Here is a 26,520-nt window from a genome sequence, read left to right as displayed (position 1 = left end):
ATTAATCAAAGATAGAGCATAGTTGTTTTGCCTCTGGCGTTTGCTACCACTTTACGGTTGTACTGCATAGGTGATGGATATTGTCGAAACTGGGCAGGGGTAAGTAAACTGAGGTCCAACAACATCAAAGAGTAGACCGAACCCCTCGTAATTGCTGCTCATCGTCGGCTGTCAAATAAAGCAGAAGTTCAAAAGTTCAGACTACACGTCTTTTATTGTTAGACACAAATGTCCATGATTTACTTCTCACTTTCAAGGACTAGTTTAAGAACGTCAAGGAGGAAAGATCACACATTAGAACAACAAACATGTATTATATTCTGGAACCATGAATGGTAAATCTCAGGAAGCATGATCATAATATTTGGTGTAGGAATTTCAGTGTTATCACTAACTACAAACGTTCATTAAATATGTAAATGAGCAGATAATTGACATGACAGTCACACTATCATCATAAACTTCAGAGTGTGTCATCTGGGAACAATTTCATGAAATTTTGTGCAGTATTTCTTGATATATGTCGACACTGTCATTACTGTCTCCGTAGGAAACAATTATATGAAACCAGACATGAACTGAAGGTGCTCACGTGTTTTACAACAGGTTCATTAAAAGTAGTTCGCTTCACAAAATGTTGGATATTCAGTAAACAGACTAGAACATTTTAGCATTTATTCAATAACTTGACCTACTAATGGGACCCTGAATGGAAGAAATGACTCTGAGTTTGACAAAATTACAAACTTAGTTATCAAGCATTGAAACTGACTGCTGATGACTCGACATGTATTGACATTTATCAGACACTACTGGACGCATGAAATAATAAAGTGTGACATGAATTACTGCATACTTTTTGACTGTTATGAAGTTGTATAAAACAATTGTACCTTTGACCTGTCTCATATAAAGTGACAAGACAACGAGCGAGGAGATGTTACACAACATTTGCAGACCTCAGGATAATCACTAACCAAAACACAAGAACAAAGACAGACATTGTATATTCTGACAGCAGTTCAATTGAGCACACGACGCGGTGTAGAAGACAGACTTCTGATAAGACTAGCCGTGTATACGGTCTACTGCCAGAGTAACTATCTCTGGCGAGGATTTATTGTATTATGTTTTTCAATATTCCTATTAATAAACCCAATTAATAGCAACATAATCGACATCTGTGTGAGGCGTGTAATAAGAACAATCAGATATCTGTTATATCATTATATGCAGCAGGTTTCATAAACTTTCGCAAAGTATTCTCAGAGTTAAATCACTAATTACAAAATTGTATTTAATATGTAAATGAGCTAATTAACTTGACACACTCAATGCTTCTACGTACAATTAAATATTTATCAGACCAATATCTGTATCAAGTTTCATCAAATGTAATACTGTAATTTTGGTGTAATATTAAACTAATTACAAAGTTCATTAAATATGCAAATGAACCCTTAGATATCTGTCGGGTCAGTATCTGCAGTAAATTTCATCACATTTTGTGCAGTTATTTCGGAGTTATATGACTACTTACAAAACTTCATAAAATATGCAAATGAGCTACTAGTTAACTTGACACTGCCCAATGCTTCTCAGTATAATTTGATATATATCAGATCAATATTTGTTGCACGTATAATCAAGTTTGATGCAGAAATTTTAGAGTTATGTCACTAATAACAAAATTTCATTAAATATGCAAATGAGCAGAATATTGACATGACACTCACAGTAATATCATAATGTTCCGAGATTGTCATCTGCGAAAAGTTTCATGAAATTTTGTGCAGTATTTCTTGATATATGTCGACAGTGTCATTACCGTCTCCATAGGGAAACCATTGTACGGCAAAAAATGACATTGCATAACTTCATTAAGGTGGCTGAAAATGCTATTTTTGAACCAATTCTTTTCTTAGAGTTAATGTCAAGTTTCAAGTGTTAAAATCAAGATATTTAGTTCAAATTTTTAGGATAAGTCCCTTACTTAATACTTTCTCCATAGAATATAAAAATCGTATATTTGCAGCCATGATTTTGAAATATGACACCATTAAATATTAAAATATAATGTTTCATATTTTTTTACGTGTTTGAATTGAATAATAATTTGATAGCACTTAATATTACCAAATTAGTTATAAATATTTTGATACTATTAATTTCAAGATATGCACGGCAGGATTTGTAAATAAACTTTGTTTTTATGATTTTACATGGGTTTACGTTTCAAAATATTATTTAAAAATTCTTTCAAATTTCAAAATGTTATTTTTCAAAAAGTACTTCAAATACAGCAAAATTGTCCCACAGTCATTATATCTGTAACTTTGTTAAAAGGCTGTAAAAATTCCATGTCCATATCGCATTTCATAGGTTGGATTCAATTGGCATAAAATTATGTAGGAAAACTGTTATTCTGTCAAAAATGTTGAAAACAAGCCATATTTGCACCCTTCTTTTGAAGTCACAGAGCAGTCCTTTTGGTTAATCTCACTTTTGACACCTCTTTTACGCTCAAAGAATCTAAAAACGCATTTACAATAGCAGTCACTCACTCTGAATGTAAGCACTGCCTTGTCAAACTTTCCTGAAAAACAGCAAATAATGACTTTTCCTTTTCAAACATTAATTAAAAACTTGGGGACCTCTACCATGGTTAACACACTAAGGACTCCCCAACTTCTTCTTATTTGGTCTGGTTTTCAGAAGTTTCAACAGGCTATAAATCTGCAATGCCTTTGAGCCCAAATGTCTAGTTTTTTATTCCACAGAAATGTTGACTTCTTTAAATTCATATTTTAATAGTTTTATTGAAGTTTATAATTGACGCTCTAGCCTTTCCAGCCACCTTAATATGCAAGTCACACTAACAAAAATCTAATCAGTTCTTGCAAGTAGCATATGGTACCTCTGTACCAAATCTAGCTTGAATCTGTTCAGGCGTTTTTGAGTTATCGTGTAAATAGACAGACAGACAGACAGACAGACAGACAGACAGACAGACAGACAGACAACGCTAACACACACACACACGGACAGACAGACAGACATCGCTATGGCATTAGCCCACGTGTGAACACGTGAGCTAAAAACCAGATGTGAACTGAATGTGCTTACGTGTTTTACAACAGTTTCATTAATAGTAGTACGCTTCACAGTATGATCAAATATCTGTTATATCATTATATGTAGCAGGTTTCATCAACTTTCGCACAGTGCTCTCAGAGTTAAATCACTAATTACAAAACTGTATTTACTATGAAAATGAGCAGTTTATTAAATTGACACTGCTTAATGATTCGCGGGACAATACGATATCTATCAGATCAACATATGTAGCACGTTTCATCAAATTTAATGCTGCAATTTTTGAGTAATATCACTACTTACAAAGTTCATTAAATATGAGAATAATCCCTTAATTAACTTGATGATGCTCAATGTTTCAAAACACAATTAGATATTTATCAGGTGAATATCTGTAGCATGTTTCACCAAATTTGGTGCCGTAATTTCAGAGTTGTATACCTAATTACAAATTTCATTAGATATGTAAAAACACAGTGAGATATTTATCGGATCAGTATCTGCAGCAGATTTCATCAAATTTGTTGCATTTATTTCGGAGTTATATGACTAATTACAAAACTTTATAAAAGATGCAAATGAGCTATTTATTAATTGGCACTACCCAATGCTTCTTAAATACAATTAGATATATATCAGATCAATATTTGTTGCATGTATCATCAAATTTGGTGTAGGAATGTTATGTTATGTCACTAACTATGTCACTATGTCACTAACTACAAAAGTTCATGAAATATGCAAAAGCAGATAATTAACATGATACTCACAGTATTATTATAATGTTCTGAGATTTTTTTAAGGTTTTGAGTTATCTGGTAAACAGACAGGCAGACGGACACACACACACACACACACGGACCGACGGACAGACATCGCTATGACATTAACTCACGTGTGTGAACACGTGAGCTACTACATACGTGAGCTAATGATATTTCATAACTTCATTAATATGAAAGCTACACTAACCAAAATCTAATCAGTTCTTGCCATTAGCATATGGTACATGTCTACCAACTCTGACTTGAATCCGTTATCGAGGAGAGAGAGAGAGAGAGAGAGAGAGAGAGAGAGAGAGAGAGAGAGAGACACTATATATATATATATATATATATATATATATATATATATATATATATATATATATATATATATATATATATATATATATAATTTTCAAAAGGAAGACGTCACTCTAGTCAATTCGACTAAATAATTGTAATTTATTTCTTGTATATGAGCTTCTTTTGGTACGTCTAAGAGGAGTAACAAAGTGTCAGAGCATGATTGATAAAACAAGGCAAAATTTAAATTTGCTCGATATGACGTACACAGTACTTCGATGAAGGTTTTGAAACTTTTTAAAGATACATTACACGAGTAAGAAATCCTGAAGAGAACTCTGTAGTACAACAATATTATATGACAGTGGTACTCAAAAGAAGAGTAAAATATCTTCATGGTTAGAATATATAAGGGCAAAATCCATATCCCTTATCACATGTAACAGATATTCAGATATATTTGTAACTTTTGCAAAGAATACCTTTTCTATTATTATTTTAAATACGACAGGTAAATTGATATGGGTCTGGAAAAGTACAGCAGAACGGGTGTATTAAAATTTTGAAAACTTTCATTACACGCGTAAGAAACTGTGAAAAAGAAGTTTTAAAAAGCGGATATGGTATGTTAAGTCAATCTGAACAAAATTAATTATAATGTCTTCATGTTAGAATATCGGCTTATAACAAAGTTTGAAAGAGAGCATCGTGATAAATCACTAGATGTAATTTATATACAGTAATTCACTCCTTGTTAAAACTCACGTTTGAAATGTAGGGATACAGCACAAATTAAATCGACAAAAGAAAGTGCCACGTATCTTTTGCTGTTGTAAACTTACATCTTATAACAAAATTACTTATATATTTTCTGATTTTGGCTATTTTGAAATACGAGCCTTTTGAAATTTTCTTCTGTAATAAAGGAGGTACACTGAGTATGCGAACGGAAAACAGAGGAGAACGTGTCTTGAAACTTTCAGAATATACGTTCCTTGGTCGTTCAAAGTCTATTACATGTTTGAAATTAGGTGATAAAGCAAAAATAAAAGAATTGTTTAACCAGATATGAACTGAAGGTGCTCACGTGCTTTATAACAGGTTCATTAATAACAGTTCGCTTCACAGAATGTTGGATATCCAGTAAACAGACTCAACAGTACTCAACATAACAACTTGACCTACTAATGTTACCCCTGAATTGAAGAAATGACTTTGAGTTTGACAAAATTACAAACTTAGTTATCAAGCATTGAAATTGACTGCTGATGACTCGACATGTATTGACAGTTATCAGACACCACTGGACGCATGAAATAATAAAGTGTGACATGAATTACTGCATACTTTTTGACTGTTATGAAGTTGTGTAAACCAATTGTACCTTTGAGCTGTCTCATATTAAAGTGACTGACAAATAACGAGCAAAGAGATGTTACGCAACATTTGCAGACCTCAGGATAATCATTTACAAAACACAAGAATAAAGACAGACATTCTGACAGCAGTTCAATTGAGCACACGAAGCGGAGTAGAAGGTAGACTGCTGATAATACTAGACGTGTATACGGTCTACTGCCAGAGTAAGCATTTCTGACGAGGATTTATGTTTTTCAGTATTGCTGTGAATAAACCAAATTCATACCTAAATGCTTTATAACACAATTAGGTATCTGTCAGATCAGTATCTGCAGCAGATTTCATCACATTTAGTTCAGTTATTTCGGAGTTATATGACTAATTACATAACTTGATAAAATATGCAAATGAGCTTTTTATGAACTTGACACAGCCAAATGCTTGTCATTACAATCAGATATTTATCAGATCAACATCTGTAAAAGATTTCACTGACTTGGGTGCCATAATTTTCAACGTTATATACCTAATTACAAATGAAACCTTAATTAATTTGACACTACTAAGTGCTTTACACCACAGTTAGATGTCAGTCAGATCAGTATCTGCAGCAGAATTCATCAAATTTCGTGCAATTATAGAGGAGTTATATGACTAATTATAAAACATTATAAAATAAGCAAATTAGCTATTTATTAACTTGACACTGCCCAATGCTTCTAAGTATAATTAAATATATATCAGATCAATATTTGTTGCACGTATCATCAAGTTTGGTACAGAAATTTCAAAGTTATGTCACTAATAACAAAAGTTCATTAAATGTGCAAATGAGCAGATAATTGACATGACACTTACAGTATCATTATAATGTTCTGAGTTCGTCATCTGTGAAAAGTTTCATGAAATCTGGTGCAGTATTTCTTGATATATGTCGACGGTGTCATTACCGTCTCAGTAGGGAAACCATTATGCGGAAATAAAATGACATTGCATAACTTCATTAATATGCAAGCCACACTAACCAAAATCTAATCAGTTCTTGCAAGTAGCATATGGTACCTGTGTACAAAATCTAACTTGAATCTGTACAGGCGTTTTTGAGTTATTGTGTAAACAGACAGACAGATAGACACACACACACACACACACGGACGGACAGACAGACAGACATCGCTATGACATTAGCCCACGTGTGAACACGTGAGCTAATAAAACGTGTTGTTTACCTTTTCATCGGTGGAAGTTTATATTGTACAACAATTGTAATCGATGTTTACAGATCATGTTTAATTTACGATGAATGGCTTTTTATATTTTTCGTTTGAATATTGACAGCAGAACATAAGTAATATATATCTCACACGAACTTATAGGTTAGCCACTCTGTTTACTCTACTGTCAGATCTCAATGCGACTTTCAACTTTTCCCAGAACAGCCTCCTGCCGATTTCATTTGCAGGCCACTCCAGATAACGTTTGGTCAGCAGAATATTACGTAATATACGAGGCATAGCTGCATCAGGAATTTTTTTCAGTGATATCATTACAATGATATCTCGTTTCTCTTCAAATAGACAACTTTGTGCCATCCTCATTTCAAAATAACACCATTCACTAGCAGCAAAATGCGGAGACAGTATCAGCATGGTTTTCTTGCTTTGCTCGATACTATCCAGAATATTGTCAAAAATATCATTGCCGGGTATAAAATTCCGTTCGTGTATGCAGAGTTTGAAATTAGGCGGATCAATGTTCTCCAGATGAGGAACCAATTCATGTATGACCCAATCGCTGTCATGTTGGTTGTAAACAACGAATGCGTCGTACTGTTTATTCATTGGCTGTTCTTCGTCATTGTGTTGGAGTTGGTATCCGCCCAGTTTAAGTTTAATGAGGAAGTATGCGAAGTGCATGTGCCAGTGATACCGTTTCACTAATGTGACGGTGATTAAAACTATGACAATAAAACATGTTAGTGATAACGAAACAATGAATATTAAATTGCATTCGAACCCGTGTTCAACCTTATCTACCGGAACACGATATTTCGCTGTAGGTACAGAGCACAAGTTACGCTGATGGAAATCGTAATTTGAATAGACGATGACTTGCCTATCCTTTTCCAGCCACTCCTTAAATGATTGCATTTTGCATGAGCAGTCAAAAGGATTGCTATAGACTTTTAACAATCTCAACGATGAGAGAGGAGTGAGTGTTTCTGATGACAGGACCATGATTAAATTTTGTGATAAATCAAGCATTTCTAATTCAGTTAATTTGTCGGGTACGCCAATAATGACTGACACTTTGCTATTTGCAACTGACAGTTTTACGAGGCTTCTAAACTTGTTCAAACTTGTGAAGTTGAGTTGGTTAAAATTGTTGTTTGGTAATAGGAGCATTCTTAGAAATTTACGGGGTTGTAAATTTATCAATTCGCTGGTCAATATTGCATCAACACCGCCTATTAGTGAGAATATTACATTTTCTATGACTAAACTTCTTAACTTTTCGAGTCGGGCGTTTTGTGGGATGACTAAGTCCGTGCTTATTAGACCTCCATCAATGTGCAGACTTTCTAGATTTGGTGTATCAGCTAAATTGATATTTGACAGGTCTATACTGCCGAGGGTTAACTTTAGTGAGGTGAGGTTGTTGAGGTTTTGTAATGGGTGTTCGATTTTTGCCTCCTCTCCTAGATGACTCAATGTGTTCCCTGACAGTAGGAGGCTGTTTAAAGTTAGCAATGAACTGAATATCCCATCGGCCAAAACTTCTAACTTATTGTTGGACAAATCTAGATGTTCCAAATGTGAAAGACAAATAAAACTCTTGGGGTGTATAGAGGTGAATTTGTTACCACTAAGGTTGATTGAAGCAAGCGCTTGATTGCTCTGAAACACATGTTTAGGGATTTGCCCGGAAAACAGGTTTTCGCTGACGTCAACCTTTCTCAGGTTTTTCATTTCTGATATGTTAGAGACAAGTTTTCCGAAATTTTGTAATCTGTTCTTTTGCAGTGCCAATGTTGTTAACATCGACAGGCCACGAAGTGACATGAAAGAATCATCATCAAGGTAACATATGTCCATTTTCAAAGTTTTTAGTTTTGACAACCACTTAAACGAATCTGTAGCGATTGTACCCAGAGTGTTTTGAGATATATCCAGTTCTTGCAGATTGCTTTGAGCCAGACCTTTGAAAGTAGTCTCTGTGAGATTATGTCGATAACCTTGATCAAGGATAGAGTTTATCTTAAGGACGTCGAGGACTACATTCTGTACGCTAGTAAGAAGATTCAGGAAAGTTAGTAGATCTGTCACCATATGCCTTGCGGACAACGTTAGCTGCGATACTTTGGTGATCAACAATGGAGGCACTGTCTTGGCGTTCAACTCCAGGGGTGGTATTATCGTGTCTAATTTGCGTAAATTATTCCTTGATAAGTCAAGTATAGGAAATAGATTATCGTATACACTAAGAGAGTTGATTGAGACTTCTTTTAGAAAAGGAAAGTGTGAGAAACTTATATTACAATCTTTTCTCTTATGAAATTTTACAATTGTTAGAATTTCAAGGTTTTTCAAGAGATTCAATTTTTCGATGTCTCCACAGTCCATTTCGATTATGTCAAAATAGACTTGTTTAAGGTTTACTAAATCTATAAATGCCCTGCTCGAAATGTTTCCGAGCGACCAACCTTTGACAGAGAGTTCTCTTAAATTTCCTAGGCCTTGAAACATAGGCGGTGATAAGGAGGCAGATGATGTACTCGGAGGAACTGGCGTACGTATTGTCAACCGCGATAGATTGATCAGATTGTAGAAAGGACCACCTGTCGTGTTCACAGAAGTCTTGATCGGAATGTGAAGTTCTTGAAGATTGGGTAGGTGTTTAAATGTATTCTTACCGAATGTGATAAAACCGTTGCCAGGGAATGTTAATGTCCGTAGCTTGCTCAGTCCCACGAATGTATCGGAATCGATATTTAAGTCTTCGGAAATCCACATGGTCAGCACTTCCAGTGACTGAAGGTTTTCAAAAGAATTTGGCGTAAGACTCGATATGTAGTTGTAGGAGAGGTCCAAGTGAGTTGCTGAGGATGGTAAATTCGTGGGTACTGTCGTCAATTCTCTGTAGGAACAGTCAACACGGGTGGAGTTGTAAACTTTGCATGCTGCTTCCGAAGCAATAGGAGAAAATTTCATTAACATTATCAAAATGCAGAGCTGAAAGTTAGTGTTTCTGACTGAAATGGATAGGATCTTCATGATTCACAATTCAGCGTGCAACGTAGCAACAGTTTTGCAGTACAAGTCAGATGTAGTAATGGTTGGTCTGGTACTATTGGAACTGTCCACAGCCACTTGTGCGTGTGTCCGTTTTATGTGTTGACCGATACTTAAATCAACAAGTGACCATTATTTCGCTTTATGATATACGAGGCGTGACAGGTCAAAGTAGTATCACAGTCCCTCCAAAGCATGTAATGCCATAGACATTTGTCTGTTTGGTGAGTGTGTTATTTTATTATATATATATAAATGTCAAAATGGGGTTTCAGTTTTTCAACGGATATATGCGCAGGCTTGCACTCAGGCCTTTGATAGTGCAATAAGTCTAAGACTCTTAAAAAGTAAATTAGCATCAAAATGTGATATCGTGGGCACTATTTTGAGGTGACAAAGAATACGTTTTTGATGGAGGTGTACGTTCATAATGGATCCTATGAAGGGAAGTGGTACAAATGAATCCCAAACAAGTTTCACTTCGACATTATCTTCAGTCTTGTCTATGTGTTAGTATATGCACATAACTAACGGAGCTGATAAAGGTTATGTGTACAGCTCATTTTAAATAAAACTATACTTGATCAGAAAAGAGTGATTAGAAGTGAATTGTTGTTCAAAAAATCGATTTTGGACTTTCATTCAAAGTATCATTTCAGCATACTTAATTATGGAGCACACTATAATCCTCAATACAAAACAAGTGATATGTAATTCACATAACTTATAGTGCCAATATAGCTTGCAGAGGGCACCACTAACATTTTAAGATCATCAAAAGTTCTAGCACACACGGATGGGTCGGTCCGGAGGCTACAGAGGTTTGAACCCAGTACCCAAGGCATGTTTAGGCAACTTTTAGGCTGCAGTCTGCCGTTTGTGTCGCACACGGGAAGGACAGGCTTTCATGTTTCTGAAAAATAAAATATAGTGTGCATTTTTCAAGTTTTCAACTTGTTTTCCAATCATGTAATTTTTGCCAGTTATATCTGCAAATTATGATACAGAAGTGCTTTTTCTTGTATCCAGCTTGTATAAAGTGATAGATGCTAGACGACTAAGATTTATTGAACTATTCATCTGTCGGACGATAAAGAAAGCAGAAGTAATTGTTAATACAACCAGATGTGAACTGAACGTGCTTACATGGTTAATAACTGGTTCAATACATAGCAGTACGCTTCATAGAACAATCAGATATCTGTCAGATCATTATCTGCAGTAAGTTTCATCAACTTTCGCCCAGTACTTTCGGAGTTAGATCACTAATTACAAAACTTAATTTAATATGCAAATGAGTTGTTTTTAACTTGACACTGCCCAATGCTTCATGGGACTATTAGGTATCTATCAAATCAACATCTGTAGCACGTTTCATCATTTAATGCTGTAATTTCAGAGTTTTATCACTAATTACACATTTCATTAAAAATGTAAATGAAACCTTAATTAACCTTACACCGCACAGTGCTTCATGCGACAATAAGATATTTATCAGATCAATTTTTGAGCTAGTTTCACCAAAGTTGGTGCCATAATTTCATAGGTATATCACGGAGTACAATAAGTTCACTAAGTTCACAAAGTTCATTAAATATGCAATTAACACTTAATTAATTTCACACTATTAAATGCTTCTCAATACTTTTCGTCTTTCTTGATTCTACGCCGGACGAGAAGCAGCGAGTCTGAGGGATACGGACTAGCTGACGGACGGATATTGACGAAACTCTGTTTGCCTACGTACGTTTTGTCCGACGATATCCATTAGCCACCCAAAATCTTGCATTAACATTCAGGAAGTGGTGCAACCATAAACTGAAGACAGACGCAGAACAATGACTCCCCCAATTAATGAATGAAGCCGAAGTAACAATTAAATGGAAAATCATGGAAATAACTTCACGATATCTGACTGCTCAGTTACTGTGTCGGAAGATATGTACAGAAGAAGGGTCGGGATCAGCGGGTAGATATTGTCGGGTCGTCGGCAATGGAGAACACCGAGCCATAATGTCCGTAGAAGGGGTATGATTCTTATATCCTTTTGCTTTTAATTTTTGCACATTTGTTGTCAAACGTCTTTCAAATGTTCTTTGCCTTGCTTTTGATTTGAAATGATCCCCGAACACGTAATTTCCTATTTTCTGATTTTTAAAAAAGTCAACATTAAAACCAGTGTACTATTGTTTTAGACAGCACGACGAGTTTCAATCCATTAACTAAGTGTCATCAGTTATGACACGCTTCAAAGCTAGATCACCATGTTAGAGGGACAAAGTCGGCCATTTTTCATGAATTTTGTTTGATACGAGATACTACTTATAATTGTTTGATATGTTGAAAGATACTGAATGAATGGGTGACCATGCGGATATTCGAACCCGGTTTTAGACAAATTAAATGAAACCATGGCGAAAATGAATTAATGGTCATGACCATTAATTCATTATCGCGATGGTTTCATGGACCGTGTCTAAAACCTGGGTCGAATATTTGCATGGTCACCCATTTATTATTATTATCTTAAAAGCGCACTACACTGCGTCTCAGTGCTCTTTGCAAGACTAAAATATATTTCTGAGAAAATAAGCATAAAAAATAAATGTCTGTCTGGCAATAAAAAACAAAGTTACACTTTGTAATATTCCTTAAAAAGGTATGTCTTAACACTACGCTTAAAATAATCAATAGTACGGTTTATGTCAGCATTAAGAGGGAGAGCATTCCATAAAATAGGTGCTGCGACTGAAAAGGCACGGTAGCCGTAGTTTTTACTTGCCTTGTTTGTGTCGCGCCTCAGTAACACTACTGTGTCCGATGAACGAAGGGTGCTATTGGAAAGACGGGCGTCTATTAGTAGACGGAGATAATCTGGGCATTTTCCGGAGATAATTTTGAAAGTCATGAGAATGAGCTCACACTTAATTCTTTGCTCTATTGGTAATCAATGAAGCTTGTATAGGACAGGTGTTATATGATCGAATTTCCTAGTACCGGTAACAAGCCTAGCTGCAGCATTCTGTACGGATTGTCATTTTTGTAGTTGGTAGCGACTGATTCCATATAGAAAGCTGTTGCAGTAGTCTAAACGCGATGTTACAAACGCGTGAACTAATTTCTCAGTTGTCGGAGTATCTATCAGGGAGCGAATTTTCCCTATTCTATGTAAGGCATAATACGCCGATTTATACATATGTTGTTTATTTGACTCGTCATGAAACCGTCAGAGTCAAACGCGACACCAAGATTTTGTATCGTAGAAGATGGAAGTATTTCTAACTCTCCAATTTTGAAACTATCTAGGCAATCTGTATCTTTCTTGAAACGTGATGAAAAGTGATTATCGTCTTTCAATACCAGTGTGTTTGATTACATCCATCCACGTAAATCCTCAACACATTGTTCTATATCTACTATAACATCATCAGGCGTGTTACAGACTGCGTATATTCCGGAATCATACGCATATAAGGTGTAATCTAAATCATGAGATGAAATGATATTTATTTAGTATCTTTCCATTTATTTTCTATCTTTCAACATGTCAAACAATGTAAGTAGTATCTTGCATCAAACAAATTCTTGAAAAATGGCAGGCTTTGTCCCTTTAAATCAGTGATTAACCTCTTCAACTCTCTGAATATGTGCCACTTTTCACGTTAAATCACTTTTGATTTAAGCACTATTTACTACTTGTATTCCAAATGCTGTCGGAAAAACAAGAAACTGTAGTTGATATACCAAACAAATACTCTGAAAAGAATGTTAAAGCTTACAGTTTCTGTAGATTTAACATAAGGACTTACTACCGCCGAATCAAAATTTGCTTTCGTGATGGCACAAATTGGGGGCGAGGGTCGTTATTTTTTGTCTTCCAAAAAAGGTGATTGGTATTCTTAGTTGGTCAGACTTTATTGATTTTGACGGAAGCCCAAGAAGAATTTTCCGGCCTGACTACGTATACGGACATAGTAAATTAACGCTTCCCTAAGAAGTAATAGTTAAGTTAGCTTATTTATGAGGAGGTTGTTGAGTGAGAGTGGATTGTTGCATTATCACAACGGACTAATTATTCAATGGTGGGGGAATCGCAAAGTCCCGACTTTGCCTGCTCAAAATGCTGCAATACACGTGTGAATGAAATCTGTCATGATTTTACATGGCCACACTATTGTCGCAATATTCATTACTTCGTTATATAGGAGAAACCAACATGACCGTCAATTTCGTCAAACTATCAAAACGCCGACTAAAAGAATCTAGAAGTAAAATGTTATAATTAAAGCTGTTGAAAAAATACTTACTCTGAAAGACATTTTACTATGTTTTTCTGAATTGTAAAAATATATAATTATTATCAATACATTTTTCACAAGAATTTGTTGAGTCTGGTTTTGTTACAGGAAACACGCTTATTTCAAAATGGCAAAGACAACTTCCAGTTGCTTCCGATCGAAGTGCACCACGTGTCATTTCAAGTCACAAACGTAAATAGTAGTGTTTTTAATAATTTTATTTCAGACTACTTAAAAATCGATACACAATGAAAAATAAGAAATAAAGAAAGACAGTCACCAAAACACAAGAATTCAGACAAAAATAGCAAAATAATAGTGACTTTTAAAGATGTATTACAGACATATTAAAACGTTGAAAACGCCTCAACAATACGTCAGAGATCGCAAGTGATATTGTAACCCGGAAAAGTACACGCCAGATGCGCATAAAGCTTGTAACGACATGATACCACAGCCCTCGAGCCATTTTAAAGAGGCTACAAACAGCCTTTCTCCTCAAAACTGAAAAATTGTTTAAATACTTAAGATGAAACTCACAAAGCCCTGACTAACTGTGGAGTGCATTATTTCTACAAACATGTACACAACTAGTGGCAGATGCATTAATTGCACAATAATTGTACACTTTGGACATAGTTGACCGCAGCTAATTATTTATCACTTAAGCAGAGGGACAACACAATGATCTTTTATGGTTGTTAATGTCACCATCATCTGTTAGGTCATATGTGAAATCATGACCCAAATAAATAAGTTTATTTATAGAATTCATTATGTGACCACCGAGCATGACTGCAGGAAGTTTATATTATATAGTTTTATCAAAAGATTTTAAACACACACATCCCTTTACATTGTATGGCATATCATGGTTTATGCAGCATATTGCTCACAAACCAGTACAACTTTTCCCATATCTTTGACAGATGGCCCAACCAGATAAATGTCATCTGCATATGGCACATTATCCATAACCGCATCCCCCACTTCACAGTCAATACCATAGCTAGACAAAGTCTCATTTAGATCAACTACATATATTTAAACGAAGGAGTGGCAATGTGACATGATTCCTGCTTGCCAACCCTCATTTGTTACATTAAAGAGGAAAACAGAATACAAAAATGCAAATACAAAAAGCTTTTGGACGAAAGCAAAAAGCAGAGCAAACGGACAGGTTGTCTTTTCATAAGGGTAATGTGATTTACTCTGTCATATGCATCTTCGACATTAACGAGACAAAACAAATTCTGAACTGTCATAGCAGTGTATAGTTTCTTTTAAAAGGAATCTGTACATGTCAGTGCCGCGCTTCTTTTTGAAGCCAAATTGATTAACCGAGACAAATCCACACCAAAATGGTAACCATTAGATCTGACATTAATCTACAGTTTGACACTTCGCTTCTCGGTGCTATTTGTAAATGACGTTTCAACATATGTCACGAACGAACGCTGTCTCAACTATCCGGTATGAAACTCCACTATGAAACTCCGGCCTGATTTACATTTCTATTCCCTCTGACGACCAAGGAACATGTGTATCGACTCACGTTAATTGTAGACTTTGTGCTCACAAGCGTTTACGGACATTTGTGACTATCAACCACTACAACACTGTCAGCCCCGTATATGCTGTACACGGTTTGAAAAGAATCATGAAGAAACTATCAATTTCAATCAAGGAAACAAACTTTCAGGTCTGCATTTTAATGATAGCCTTGAACTTTTCTGTCTTTGCTTTGGAAGCGGGATGTAAAGTTTACAACTCCACCCGTGTTGACTGTGGCTACCGAAAATGGACGACAGTACCCAGGGATTTGCCATCATCAACAACTCACATTGGCCTCTCCTTGTACTACATCAAAAGCCTTACGCAGGAGTCCTTCAGAAATCTTCACTCGCTGCAGGAGCTGACCCTGAGGCTTTATAACGATCTAGATATTCATTCTGATGCATTCGTTGGACTGAACAAGTTACGAAAGTTGAATATTCTTGGCGACGGGTGCGTAACATTCGGTAAGGATACATTTAAACACCTGCCCAATCTCAAAGAATTGAACATTTGCATCAAGACTTTTATGAACGCCTCCGACAGTCCTTTCCAAAATATGATAAATCTAGTCCTGTTGAGCATAAAAACGCCTATTCAATCTGATGAACACCCCATCTTGCTACCACCGTTGCTGTTTAAAAGCCTTGGAAATTTAGAAGAACTCAGTGTCACCAGTCAGACGTTGGCTAACATTTCGAGCGAATCATACAAATATTTGATTCATCTTAAAAAAGTGTATTTTGATGTAAACCGTATGAATTGTGAGGATATTGAAAATTTGAAGCCTTTAAAAAAGCTTGAAACTATATCAATCACCCAGTCTGATGTAGAAGAAGACTGTAATATCAACTTCGGACACTTTTCACTGCTCCGAGAAGTCACACTCCATGTACGTACAAATGGTAGCAAGTTTCCAAAGCTTGACCTATCGAAGAATTATTTGAAGCAACTAAATATCGATTCGCAATTCTTACTGTGGCAAGCAAAGAAATATCCCTCCTTGCGGATTACCACTGTGTCAAAGCTAACAATTATCAAGAAAATAGTAATAGGCAAGCAGACATTCCAGGATTTTCTCACTAGTCTACAAAATGTAACAATTGATGTTCTTACAGTAAGTTCAATACTTGATCGAAACGACCGATACAATCTTACAGAGATGACTTTTGAGGGTCTTGCTAGTAGCAATCTGCAAGAACTGGATATATCTGATAACCTCCTGGGTACAATCGCTACGAATTCGTTTCAATGGCTCTCAAAACTAAAAACTTTGCGCATGTATTTCTGTTACCTCGATGATGATTCTTTCGCATCACTCGGTCGCCTGTCAATTTTAACAACATTGATACTTCAAAGCAACAGATTACAAAATTTTGGAAAATTTGTCTCTGCGCTATCAGAAGTGATAAACCTGAGAAATATTGATGTTAGCACAAATCTGTTTTCTGGGCAGATCCCTCAACACGCGTTTAAGAACAATCGAGCCCTTGTTTCTGTCGATCTCAGTGGCAACAAGTTTAACTCTATACACCCAAAAAGTTTTATCTTTCTTTCAAATTTGGAACATCTAGATTTATCTGATAACAACTTACAAGTGGTGCCAGAGGGTACACTTCATACATTGCAAAATTTACAAAGTCTTGAGTTATTGGATAACACATTGTTATATCAACCAACTGTTCCAAATAATCACATACTACAAAACCTCAGCAGCCTTACAACACTTACGTTAACGTTGGAGACAGTTGACTTTTCAACAATCAATTTAGCACATACTCCACATCTTGAGAGTTTAACTGTACATAGTCATGGAGGTACTGTAGTCGGCAAAATCTTCCCAGAAAACCTCAGACTTGAACACTTGAGAAATTTAATCATACGATCTGTGAACTTCCCCGCGACAGACATAGTTGGATTTATACTTAATACCAAAGCGATAAATCTACAACCCCGGCAATTTCTCAGAATCCTAACACTGGATGGCAACAATTTTAGCCAACTTAACTTCACAAGTCTTAACGAGTTTAGAAGCCTCGTAGAATTGTCAGTGGTAAGTAACCAAATATCAATCATTCATGGCGTACCCGACAAGTTAAATAAATTAGAAAGATTGGATTTGTCAGGAAATTTTATCATGGTTCTGTCACCTGAAATACTCAAACCTCTGTCATCGTTGAGGTCGTTAGTACTCTTCGCTAATCCCACCGACTGCTCTTGTAAAATGAAGCCATTTAGAGATTGGCTGAAAAAAGATACAAAAGTCAAGGTATTATTCACTTACGATGAAAGACTACCTAACAGGTGTTCTTTACCTACAGAGAGATATGGTGTACCAGTTGATTCGGTTGAACTCGGATTTGAATGCAATTTAGTCTTCATAGTTTCATTACCGTTAGCATGTTTCGTTGCTGTAGTTGTAATCACAGCCATTTTGGTGAAACGGTTTCACTGGCACGTGCATTTTGCATACTTCCTCATAAAACTGAAACTGGGCGGATACCAACTCCAACACAATGACGAAGAACAACCAATCAGTAAACAGTATGACGCATTCGTTGTTTACAACCAACATAACAGCGATTGGGTCGTACATGAATTGGTTCCTCATCTTGAGAATATTGATCCGCCTAATTTCAAACTCTGCGTACACGAACGGGATTTCATACCTGGCAATGATATTTTTGACAACATTCTTGACAGTATCGAGCAAAGCAAGAAAACCATGTTGATACTGTCTCCACATTTTGCTGCGAGTGAATGGTGTTACTTTGAAATGAGGATGGCACAGTGTTGTCTATTTGAAGAGAAACGAGACATCATTGTAATGATATCACTGAAAAAGATTCCTGATGCTGAGATGCCTCGTATTTTACGTAATATTCTGCTGACGAAAGGCTATCTTAAGTGGCCTGAGAATGAAATAGGTAGGAAGTTGTTCTGGGAAAAGTTGAAAGGGGAACTGAGATCAGACAGCAGAGTGAACAGAGTGGCTAACCTCTAGATAAAAATTAAGGAGAGCTTTTTCAATGGTTTGAATGTACAAAGTTGATATGAATATCAAAATTGTCATGCGACAGAACCATGATGGAAACAGTGTACAGATACTCTAAAACTTAAGGGTATTAAAGTGACGAAGTTATTGCAGTTTGGTTTACCAATTGTAAACAAATTTACGTAGAGCGTCCTTAATTTTTGTTTACTGTATATTACATAACTGTCCTGAAGTATGCATGATTTGTTATTTGCCGTCTTTTTATATAAACTGCATTTTCCTATGCTGGATATATTTTATCTTTGGGCTGTAGGAGACAGTCTTTACATTTACTAGAGCTACAACAAAAATTATAAATGTAATCGATTATTAAGCTTGGGTTTGAATCAAAATAGTATCGAATATTTAAAAAAAGATGGCAATCTTCAATAAAATATTAAAAACAAACTCTGTAGATACTTTCGAATAGTGTCTCACAAGAGATTGAACTCAAACGCAAAAAATCTGAAATTGACCTTTCAAATTATGCTAAACAATCCTACCGATTCCAGTCGGTTCTACTGGAAAAGCCAACCCTCCTTCATGTAAACATTGCAAAGTATATTGTTGTCATTATTAAAATTATCTGGATTTTCACCAAAAATTCTTTTATAATCTTAGAATGACCGGCAGAGTAATATTTTGCAATTGTAATCTGTGGATTTCATTTTAAGCAAGAGATATTAGCCAATAAATGTCTTATCAGTATTCACAAATAATTAACAGTTGTCAAAGTCTGTTATTGTTGTGGCTACGTATTGTATACATATACATATATACATCTACGGTACTTATGCTCATATTTCTTTTTCGTTTGAAATATGAGCAGGATTCATTTCAAAATTACCCTGAAAATCTGTAAATATTAGTAGACTTGATGTTGCAGAAGAATCGTTTCCTTTAGATGTTATGCAAGGAAGTCCCAAAAATAAACAGCAAAGAAGGTACATTTAACATGCAACCCACTTCACGCATTGGTGGCGCTCTTAGAATTATGTACACTACTAGTGCAGCATTTTAAAGAGTGCCACCAGTTGTTAAAGTATTGCAAACAGTTGGAATACCTCCGGGGGAATACAAAACTGCCGTGACGTGTAGAACTCTTTATCCACTTTATAAAAGAAAGTAAGAACACTTTTTTCCAAGTATTGCATTCATGTCAAGCCTCGTTCCCTTTACAACAATGTGTCGCATTTTAGCATTACATGCGACGGTCCTGAAACAAGACACAAAATGAATACTCAGACGTTTGACCAAATTATTTTTTGTTTGCGGATGTCAAAGACTAGAAGAATTTGACTCTGCCTCGCTAATTTATGTTCAACAAAATATAAATTCCTAAATTCTTTTTAGATTATGGTTGTGATTCTTTATGCTGAGTCTGAATGCGGAATAATTTCTGTTTCTACTAGAGCTCGCAGTTACTACGAGGGGTGGGCTGGGAGATATCAGGGGTAGTCCATCGTGTGAAATACGACCTTCTCCCATTGAGTGGTCCAAAATGAATCAACGTGTTATATGAGTACGCTACACGATTTAAAAGACAGCATAGGCCTGGTCATCACCTCAGACAAAGCTAAATTGTCATTTTACTGTACATAGTAGTCTATGGGGTAAACTATTAACAAATTTTTCATCATACATAACTAGCTCTATATGTGCATTAATATGTGTTTGAAAATTGACACTATTGGACTTGGCTCTAGAAGGCAGACTAGAAAATGCAAATGTGTACTGCAAGTGTAATAAAATAATTTCATCCAAACGTTATAGAGATATCGAAGTGATATGCATGCCAACAGACAAAAAGCCTGACTGTTCATTGCAACATAAGTGTAATAACTGTCGTAACTTTTGACAGCAATATTTGGGTTTTCTTTATTGAGTCGGCAACAGTTTCTAGGTCTACTTCCTATATATAACAAGCACTCAGGTTGTCATCATTGCAACATAATTTACTGTGTATGTGTGTCCTACATTGTTAATTCTGATATTTGTGATCAGATCCGAACTTGGATTCAATTGTTATCTACGACAACGTTGAATGCGACATATACATTGACACGCTGCATTGACAATTTTAGAAAAGACAGGGTACTTGATATACCGAATGTTAAAGCTTACAGTTTCTGTAGATTTAACATAAGGACTTACTACCGCCGAATCAAAATTTGCTTTCGTGATGGCACAACTTGGGGGCGAGGGTGGTTATTTTTTATCGTCGTCCAAAAAAGGTGATAAGTTTTCTTAGTTGGTCAGAGTTTATTGATTTTGACGGAAGCACAAGAAGAGTTTTCCGGCCTGACTACGGACATAGTAACTAAACGCTTCCCTAAGAAGTAATAGTTAGCTTACTCATGAGGAGTTTGTTGAGTGAGAGTGGATTGTTGCATTATCACAGCGGACTAAATAATCAATGGTGGGAAAATCGCTAAGTCCCGAGTTTGCCTGCTCAAAATGCTGCAATACACGTGTGAATGAAATCTGTCATGATTTTACATGGCCACACTATTGTCGCAATATTCATTACTTCGTTATATAGGAGAAACCAACATGACCGTCAATTTCGTCAAACTATCAAAACGCCGACTAAAAGAATCTAGAAGTAAAATGTTATAATTAAAGCTGTTGAAAAAATACTTACTCTGAAAGACATTTTACTATGTTTTTCTGAATTGTAAAAATATATAATTATTATCAATACATTTTTCACAAGAATTTGTTGAGTCTGGTTTTGTTACAGGAAACACGCTTATTTCAAAATGGCAAAGACAACTTCCAGTTGCTTCCGATCGAAGTGCACCACGTGTCATTTCAAGTCACAAACGTAAATAGTAGTGTTTTTAATAATTTTATTTCAGACTACTTAAAAATCGATACACAATGAAAAATAAGAAATAAAGAAAGACAGTCACCAAAACACAAGAATTCAGACAAAAATAGCTAAACAATAGTGGCTTTTAAGGATGTATTACAATCATATTAAAACGTTGAAAACGCCTCAACAATACGTCAGAGATCGCAAGTGATATTGTAACCCGGAAAAGTACACGCCAGACCCGCATAAAGCTTGTAACGACACGATACCACAGCCCTCGAGCTATTTTAAAGAGGCTACAAACAGCCGTTCTCCTCAAAACTGAAAAATTGTTTAAACACTTAAGATGAAACTCACAAAGCCCTGACTAACTGCGGAGTGCATTATTTTTACAAACATGTACACAACTAGTGTCAGATACATTAATTGCACAATAATTGTACACTATGGACATAGTTGACCGCACCTAATGAATTATCATTAAAGCAGAGGGACAACACAATGATCTTTTATGGTTGTTAATGTCACCATCATCTGTTAGGTCATATGTGAAATCATGACCCAAATAAATAAGTTTATTTATAGAATTCATTATGTGACCACCGAGCATGACTGCAGGCACTTTATATTATATAGTTTTATCAATAGATTTTAAACACACACATCCCTTTACATTGTATGGCATATCAAGGTTTATGCAGCATATTGCTCACAAACCAGTACAACTTCTCCCATAACTTTGATAGATGGCCCAACCAGATAAATGTCATCTGCATATGACACATTATCCATAACCGCATCCCCCACTTCAAAGTCAATACCATAGCTATAAAAAGTCTCATTTAGATCACCTACACATATTTAAAAGGAGGAGTGGCAATGTGACATGATTCCTGCTTGCCGAACCTCCTTTGTTAAATTAAAGAGGAAGAAACAGAATACAAATATGCCAACACAAAAAGTTTTTGGACGAAAGCCAAAAGCAGAGCAAATGGACAGGTTGTCTTTTCATAAGGGTAATGTGATTTACTCTGTCATATGCATCTCCGACATTAACGAGACAAAACAACTTCTGAACTGTCATAGCAGTGTATAGTTTCTTTTAAAAGGAAGCTGTACATGTCAGTGCCGCGCTTCTTTTTGAAGCCAAATTGATTATCCGAGACAAACTCACAGCAAAATGGTCACAATGAGATCTGACATTAATCTACAGTTTGACACTTCGCTTCTCGGTGCTATTTTGTAAATGATGTTTCAACATATGTCACGAAACAAATGCTGTCTCACCAATCTGGTATGAAACTCCACCATGTAACTCCGGCCTGATTTACATTTCTATTCCCTCTGACGGCAAGGGACATTTGTATCGACTCCGTTAATAGTAGACTTTGTGCTCACAAGGGTTTGCGGACATTTGTGACTATCAACCACTACAACACTGTCAGCCCTGTATATGCTGCACACGGTCTGAAAAGAATCATGAAGACACAATCAATTTCAATCAGAGAAACCAACTTTCAGGTCTGCATTTTCATGATGGCCTTGAACTTTTCTGTCTTTGCTTCGGAAGCGGGATGTAAAGTTTACAACGTGTTGACTGTGGCTACCGAAAATAGATGACAGTACCAAGGGATTTGCCATCATCAACAACTCACATTGGCCTCTCCTTGTACAACATCAAACCCCTTACGCAGGAGTCCTTCAGAATCTTCACTCGCTGCAGGAGCTGACCCTGAGGCTTTATAACGATCTAGGATACATTTAAACACCTGCCCAATCTCAAAGAACTGAACATTTGCATCAAGACTTTTATGAACACCTCCGATAGTCCTTTCCAAAATATGATAAATCTAGTCCAGTTGAGCATGAACACGCCTATTCAATCTGATGAACACCCCATCTTGCTACCACCGTTGCTGTTTAAAAGCCTTGGAAATTAAGAAGAACTCAGTGTCACAAGTCAGACGTTGGCTAACATTTCGAGCGAATCATACAAATATTTGATTCATCTTAAAAAAGTGTATTTTGATGTAAACCGTATGAATTGTGAGGATATAGAAAATTTGAAGCCTTTAAAAAACTTGAAATTGTATCGATTACCCAGTTGGATGTGGAAGAAGACTGTAATATCAACTTCGCACAATTTTCACAGCTTCGAGAAGTCACATTCTACGCTGTACGTACCAATGGTAACAAGTTTCCAAAGCTTGACCTGTCGAAGAATTATTTGAAGCAACTAAATATCTAATCGCAATTCTTACTGTGGCAAGCCAAGAAATACCCCTCCTTGCGGATTACCACTGTGTCAAAGCTAAAAATTATCGAGAAAACAGTAACAGGCAAGCAGACATTCCAGGATTTTCTCACTAGTCTACAAAATTTAACAATTGATGTTCTTACAGTAAGTTCAATACTTGATCGAAACGACCGATACAATCTTACAGAGATGACCTTTGGGGGCCTTGCTAACAGTAATGTGCAAGAACTGGATATATCTGATAACCTTCTGGGTACAATCGCTACAAATTCGTTTCAATGGCTCTCATAACTAAAAAATTTGCGCATGTATCTCTGTTACCTCGATGGTCTCTACGCTATCAGAAGTGACAAACCTGAGAAATATTGATGTCAGCAAAAATATGTTTTCTGGGCAGATCCCTCAACAAGTGTTTAAGAACAATCGAGCCCTTGCTTCTGTCAATCTCAGTGGCAACAAGCTCAACTCTATACACCCAAAAATTTTTATCTTTCTTTCAAATTTGAAACATCTAGATTTATCTGATAACAATTTACAAGAGGTGCCAGATGGTACATTTCATACAATGCAAAATTTAAAACGTCTTGAGTTATTGGATAACACATTGTTACATCGACCAACTGTTCCAAATAATCACATACTACAAAACCTCAGCAGCCTTACAACACTTACGTTAATGTTGAAGGCAGTTCACTTTTCAACTATCAATTTAGCACATACACCACATCTTGAGAGTTTAACTGTACATAGTCATGGAGGTACTGTAGTCGGCAAAATCTTCCCAGAAAACCTCAGACTTGAACACTTGAGATATTTAATCATACGATCTGTGAACTTCCCCGCGACAGACATAGTTGGATGTATACTTAATACCGATGCGATAAATTTACATATCCTCGGCAATTTCTCAGAATCCTTACACTGGATAGCAACAATTTTAGCCAACTTAATTTCACAAGGCGTAACGAGTTCAAAAGCCTTGTAGAATTGTCAGTCGTAAGTAACCAAATATCAATAATTCATGGCGTACCCGACAAGTTAACCAAATTAGAAAAATTGGATTTGTCAGGAAATTTTATTATGGTTCTGTCACCGGAAATACTCAAAACCTCTGTCATCGTTGTGGTTGTTAGTCCTCTTCGCTAATCCCACCGACTGCTCTTGTAAAATGAAGCCATGTAGAGATTGGCTGAGAAAAGATACATAAGTCACGGTATTATTCACTTACGATGAAAGATTACCTAACATGTGTTCTTTACCTGCAGAGAGATATGGTGTACCAGTTGATTCGATTGAACTCGGATTTGAATGCAATTTAGTCTTCATAGTTGCATTACCGTTAGCATGTTTCGTTGCTGTAGTTGTAATTACAGCCATTTTGGTGAAACGGTTTCACTGGCACGTGCATTTTGCATACTTCCTCATAAAACTGAAACTGGGCGGATATCAACTCTAACGCAATGACGAAGAACAACCAATCGGTAAACAGTATGACGCATTCGTTGTTTACAACCAACATGACAGGGATTGGGTCATACATGAATTGGTTCCTCATCTGGAGAACATTGATCCGCCTAATTTCAAACTCTGCATACACAAACGAGATTTTATACCCGGCAATGATATTTTTGACATTCTTGACAGCATCGAGCAAAGCAGGAAAACCATGTTGATACTGTCTCCACATTTTGCTGCAAGTGAATGGTGTTACTTTGAAATGAGGATGGCACAAAGTTGTCTATTTGAAGAGAAACGAGATATTATTGTAATGATTTCACTGAAAAAAATTCACAACGCTACTATGCCTCACATTTTACGTAATATTCTGCTGACCAAGTGCTATCTTAAGTGGGCTGAGAATGAAATTGGTAGGAAGTTGTTCTGGGAAAAGTTGAAAGGGGAACTGAGATCAGACAGCAGGGTGAACAGAGTGGGCTAACCTCTAGATAAAAAGTTGGGAGATCTCTCTTATTGGTTTGAATGAACACACTTTAGATTGATATCAAACTAGCTATGTGACTGATAAATGACTGAAACAGAGTATATAGATACTCTGAAGGGTGTCAAGTGACGAAGTCACCTGGTCTAGTTTTTTTTGCAGATATTATGATAAATGTTGGTCCACACCTCTCATTGACGTTAATGGGACGTGACGCTACAATCGAGGTACACTTGACATTTCACAAAGAGGAGAGGCCTCAACTTCGTTACATAAGCATATGAATCAGGCTCTCTGTAGAACTGGCATCTCGTAACGGTTTTGTGTAAGATTATACTATTTTGGCTCAGATTGTAGGGAACAGATTCAAGTGCGTGTTACCACCATTAGTAAATCACGATCTTATTGGATAAATGATAGCAATACAAGTAAGTCAAGTCATGATATTTTTTTGGCAAATATCTTCCAATATATCTAAACATTGATATATAATTTACTTTGCAAGGACATTTTATATGTAGGTTCTGCGATATTATACGAGATGTATTACAATTTTACGTTTAATGAGTACTTTTGAACGAAGTTTGATCTTTTTAAGCGGAAGTTTTAGTATCATGTAGAATAATGGTATAAATATGTATGTTGTGTCTCAGGCTAACTTACAAAAAAGCAAGGCTTAGAAATAGGAAGTGAAAATCGAGCAGATGGTAGACAGCACTATTAATCATGCAAAATTGGAGACTGTGGGTAAACTAGAAGAGATAGTGGATATATGTCAACAACTATTTGAAATTAGGTTAAAATTG

The 26,520-nt window shown here is 36.1% G+C and overlaps 1 protein-coding gene across 1 annotated transcript; it reads left to right on the top strand.

Annotated features, from left to right (window-relative positions):
- Window positions 1-17,803: 17,803 nt before the first annotated feature.
- Window positions 17,804-18,670, top strand: LOC139119559 (toll-like receptor 2 type-2). Its single transcript, XM_070683402.1, has one exon. It carries the CDS (start codon window positions 17,804-17,806, stop codon window positions 18,668-18,670), a length of 867 nt encoding a protein of 288 aa, XP_070539503.1.
- The last annotated feature ends 7,850 nt before the right edge of the window (window positions 18,671-26,520 follow it).

Source organism: Ptychodera flava, chromosome 20, assembly GCF_041260155.1.
Source record: "Ptychodera flava strain L36383 chromosome 20, AS_Pfla_20210202, whole genome shotgun sequence".
In the NCBI taxonomy this organism is placed as follows: domain Eukaryota; kingdom Metazoa; phylum Hemichordata; class Enteropneusta; family Ptychoderidae; genus Ptychodera; species Ptychodera flava.
The sequence above is the reverse complement of the archived record's forward strand: the minus strand, read 5'-3'. Positions and strand labels throughout refer to the sequence as shown.

What these genes read in the sequence shown, in the direction of transcription:
- LOC139119559 (XM_070683402.1), top strand. Translation starts at nt 17,804, where the DNA reads ATGGTTCTGTCACCTGAAATACTCAAACCTCTGTCATCGTTGAGGTCG.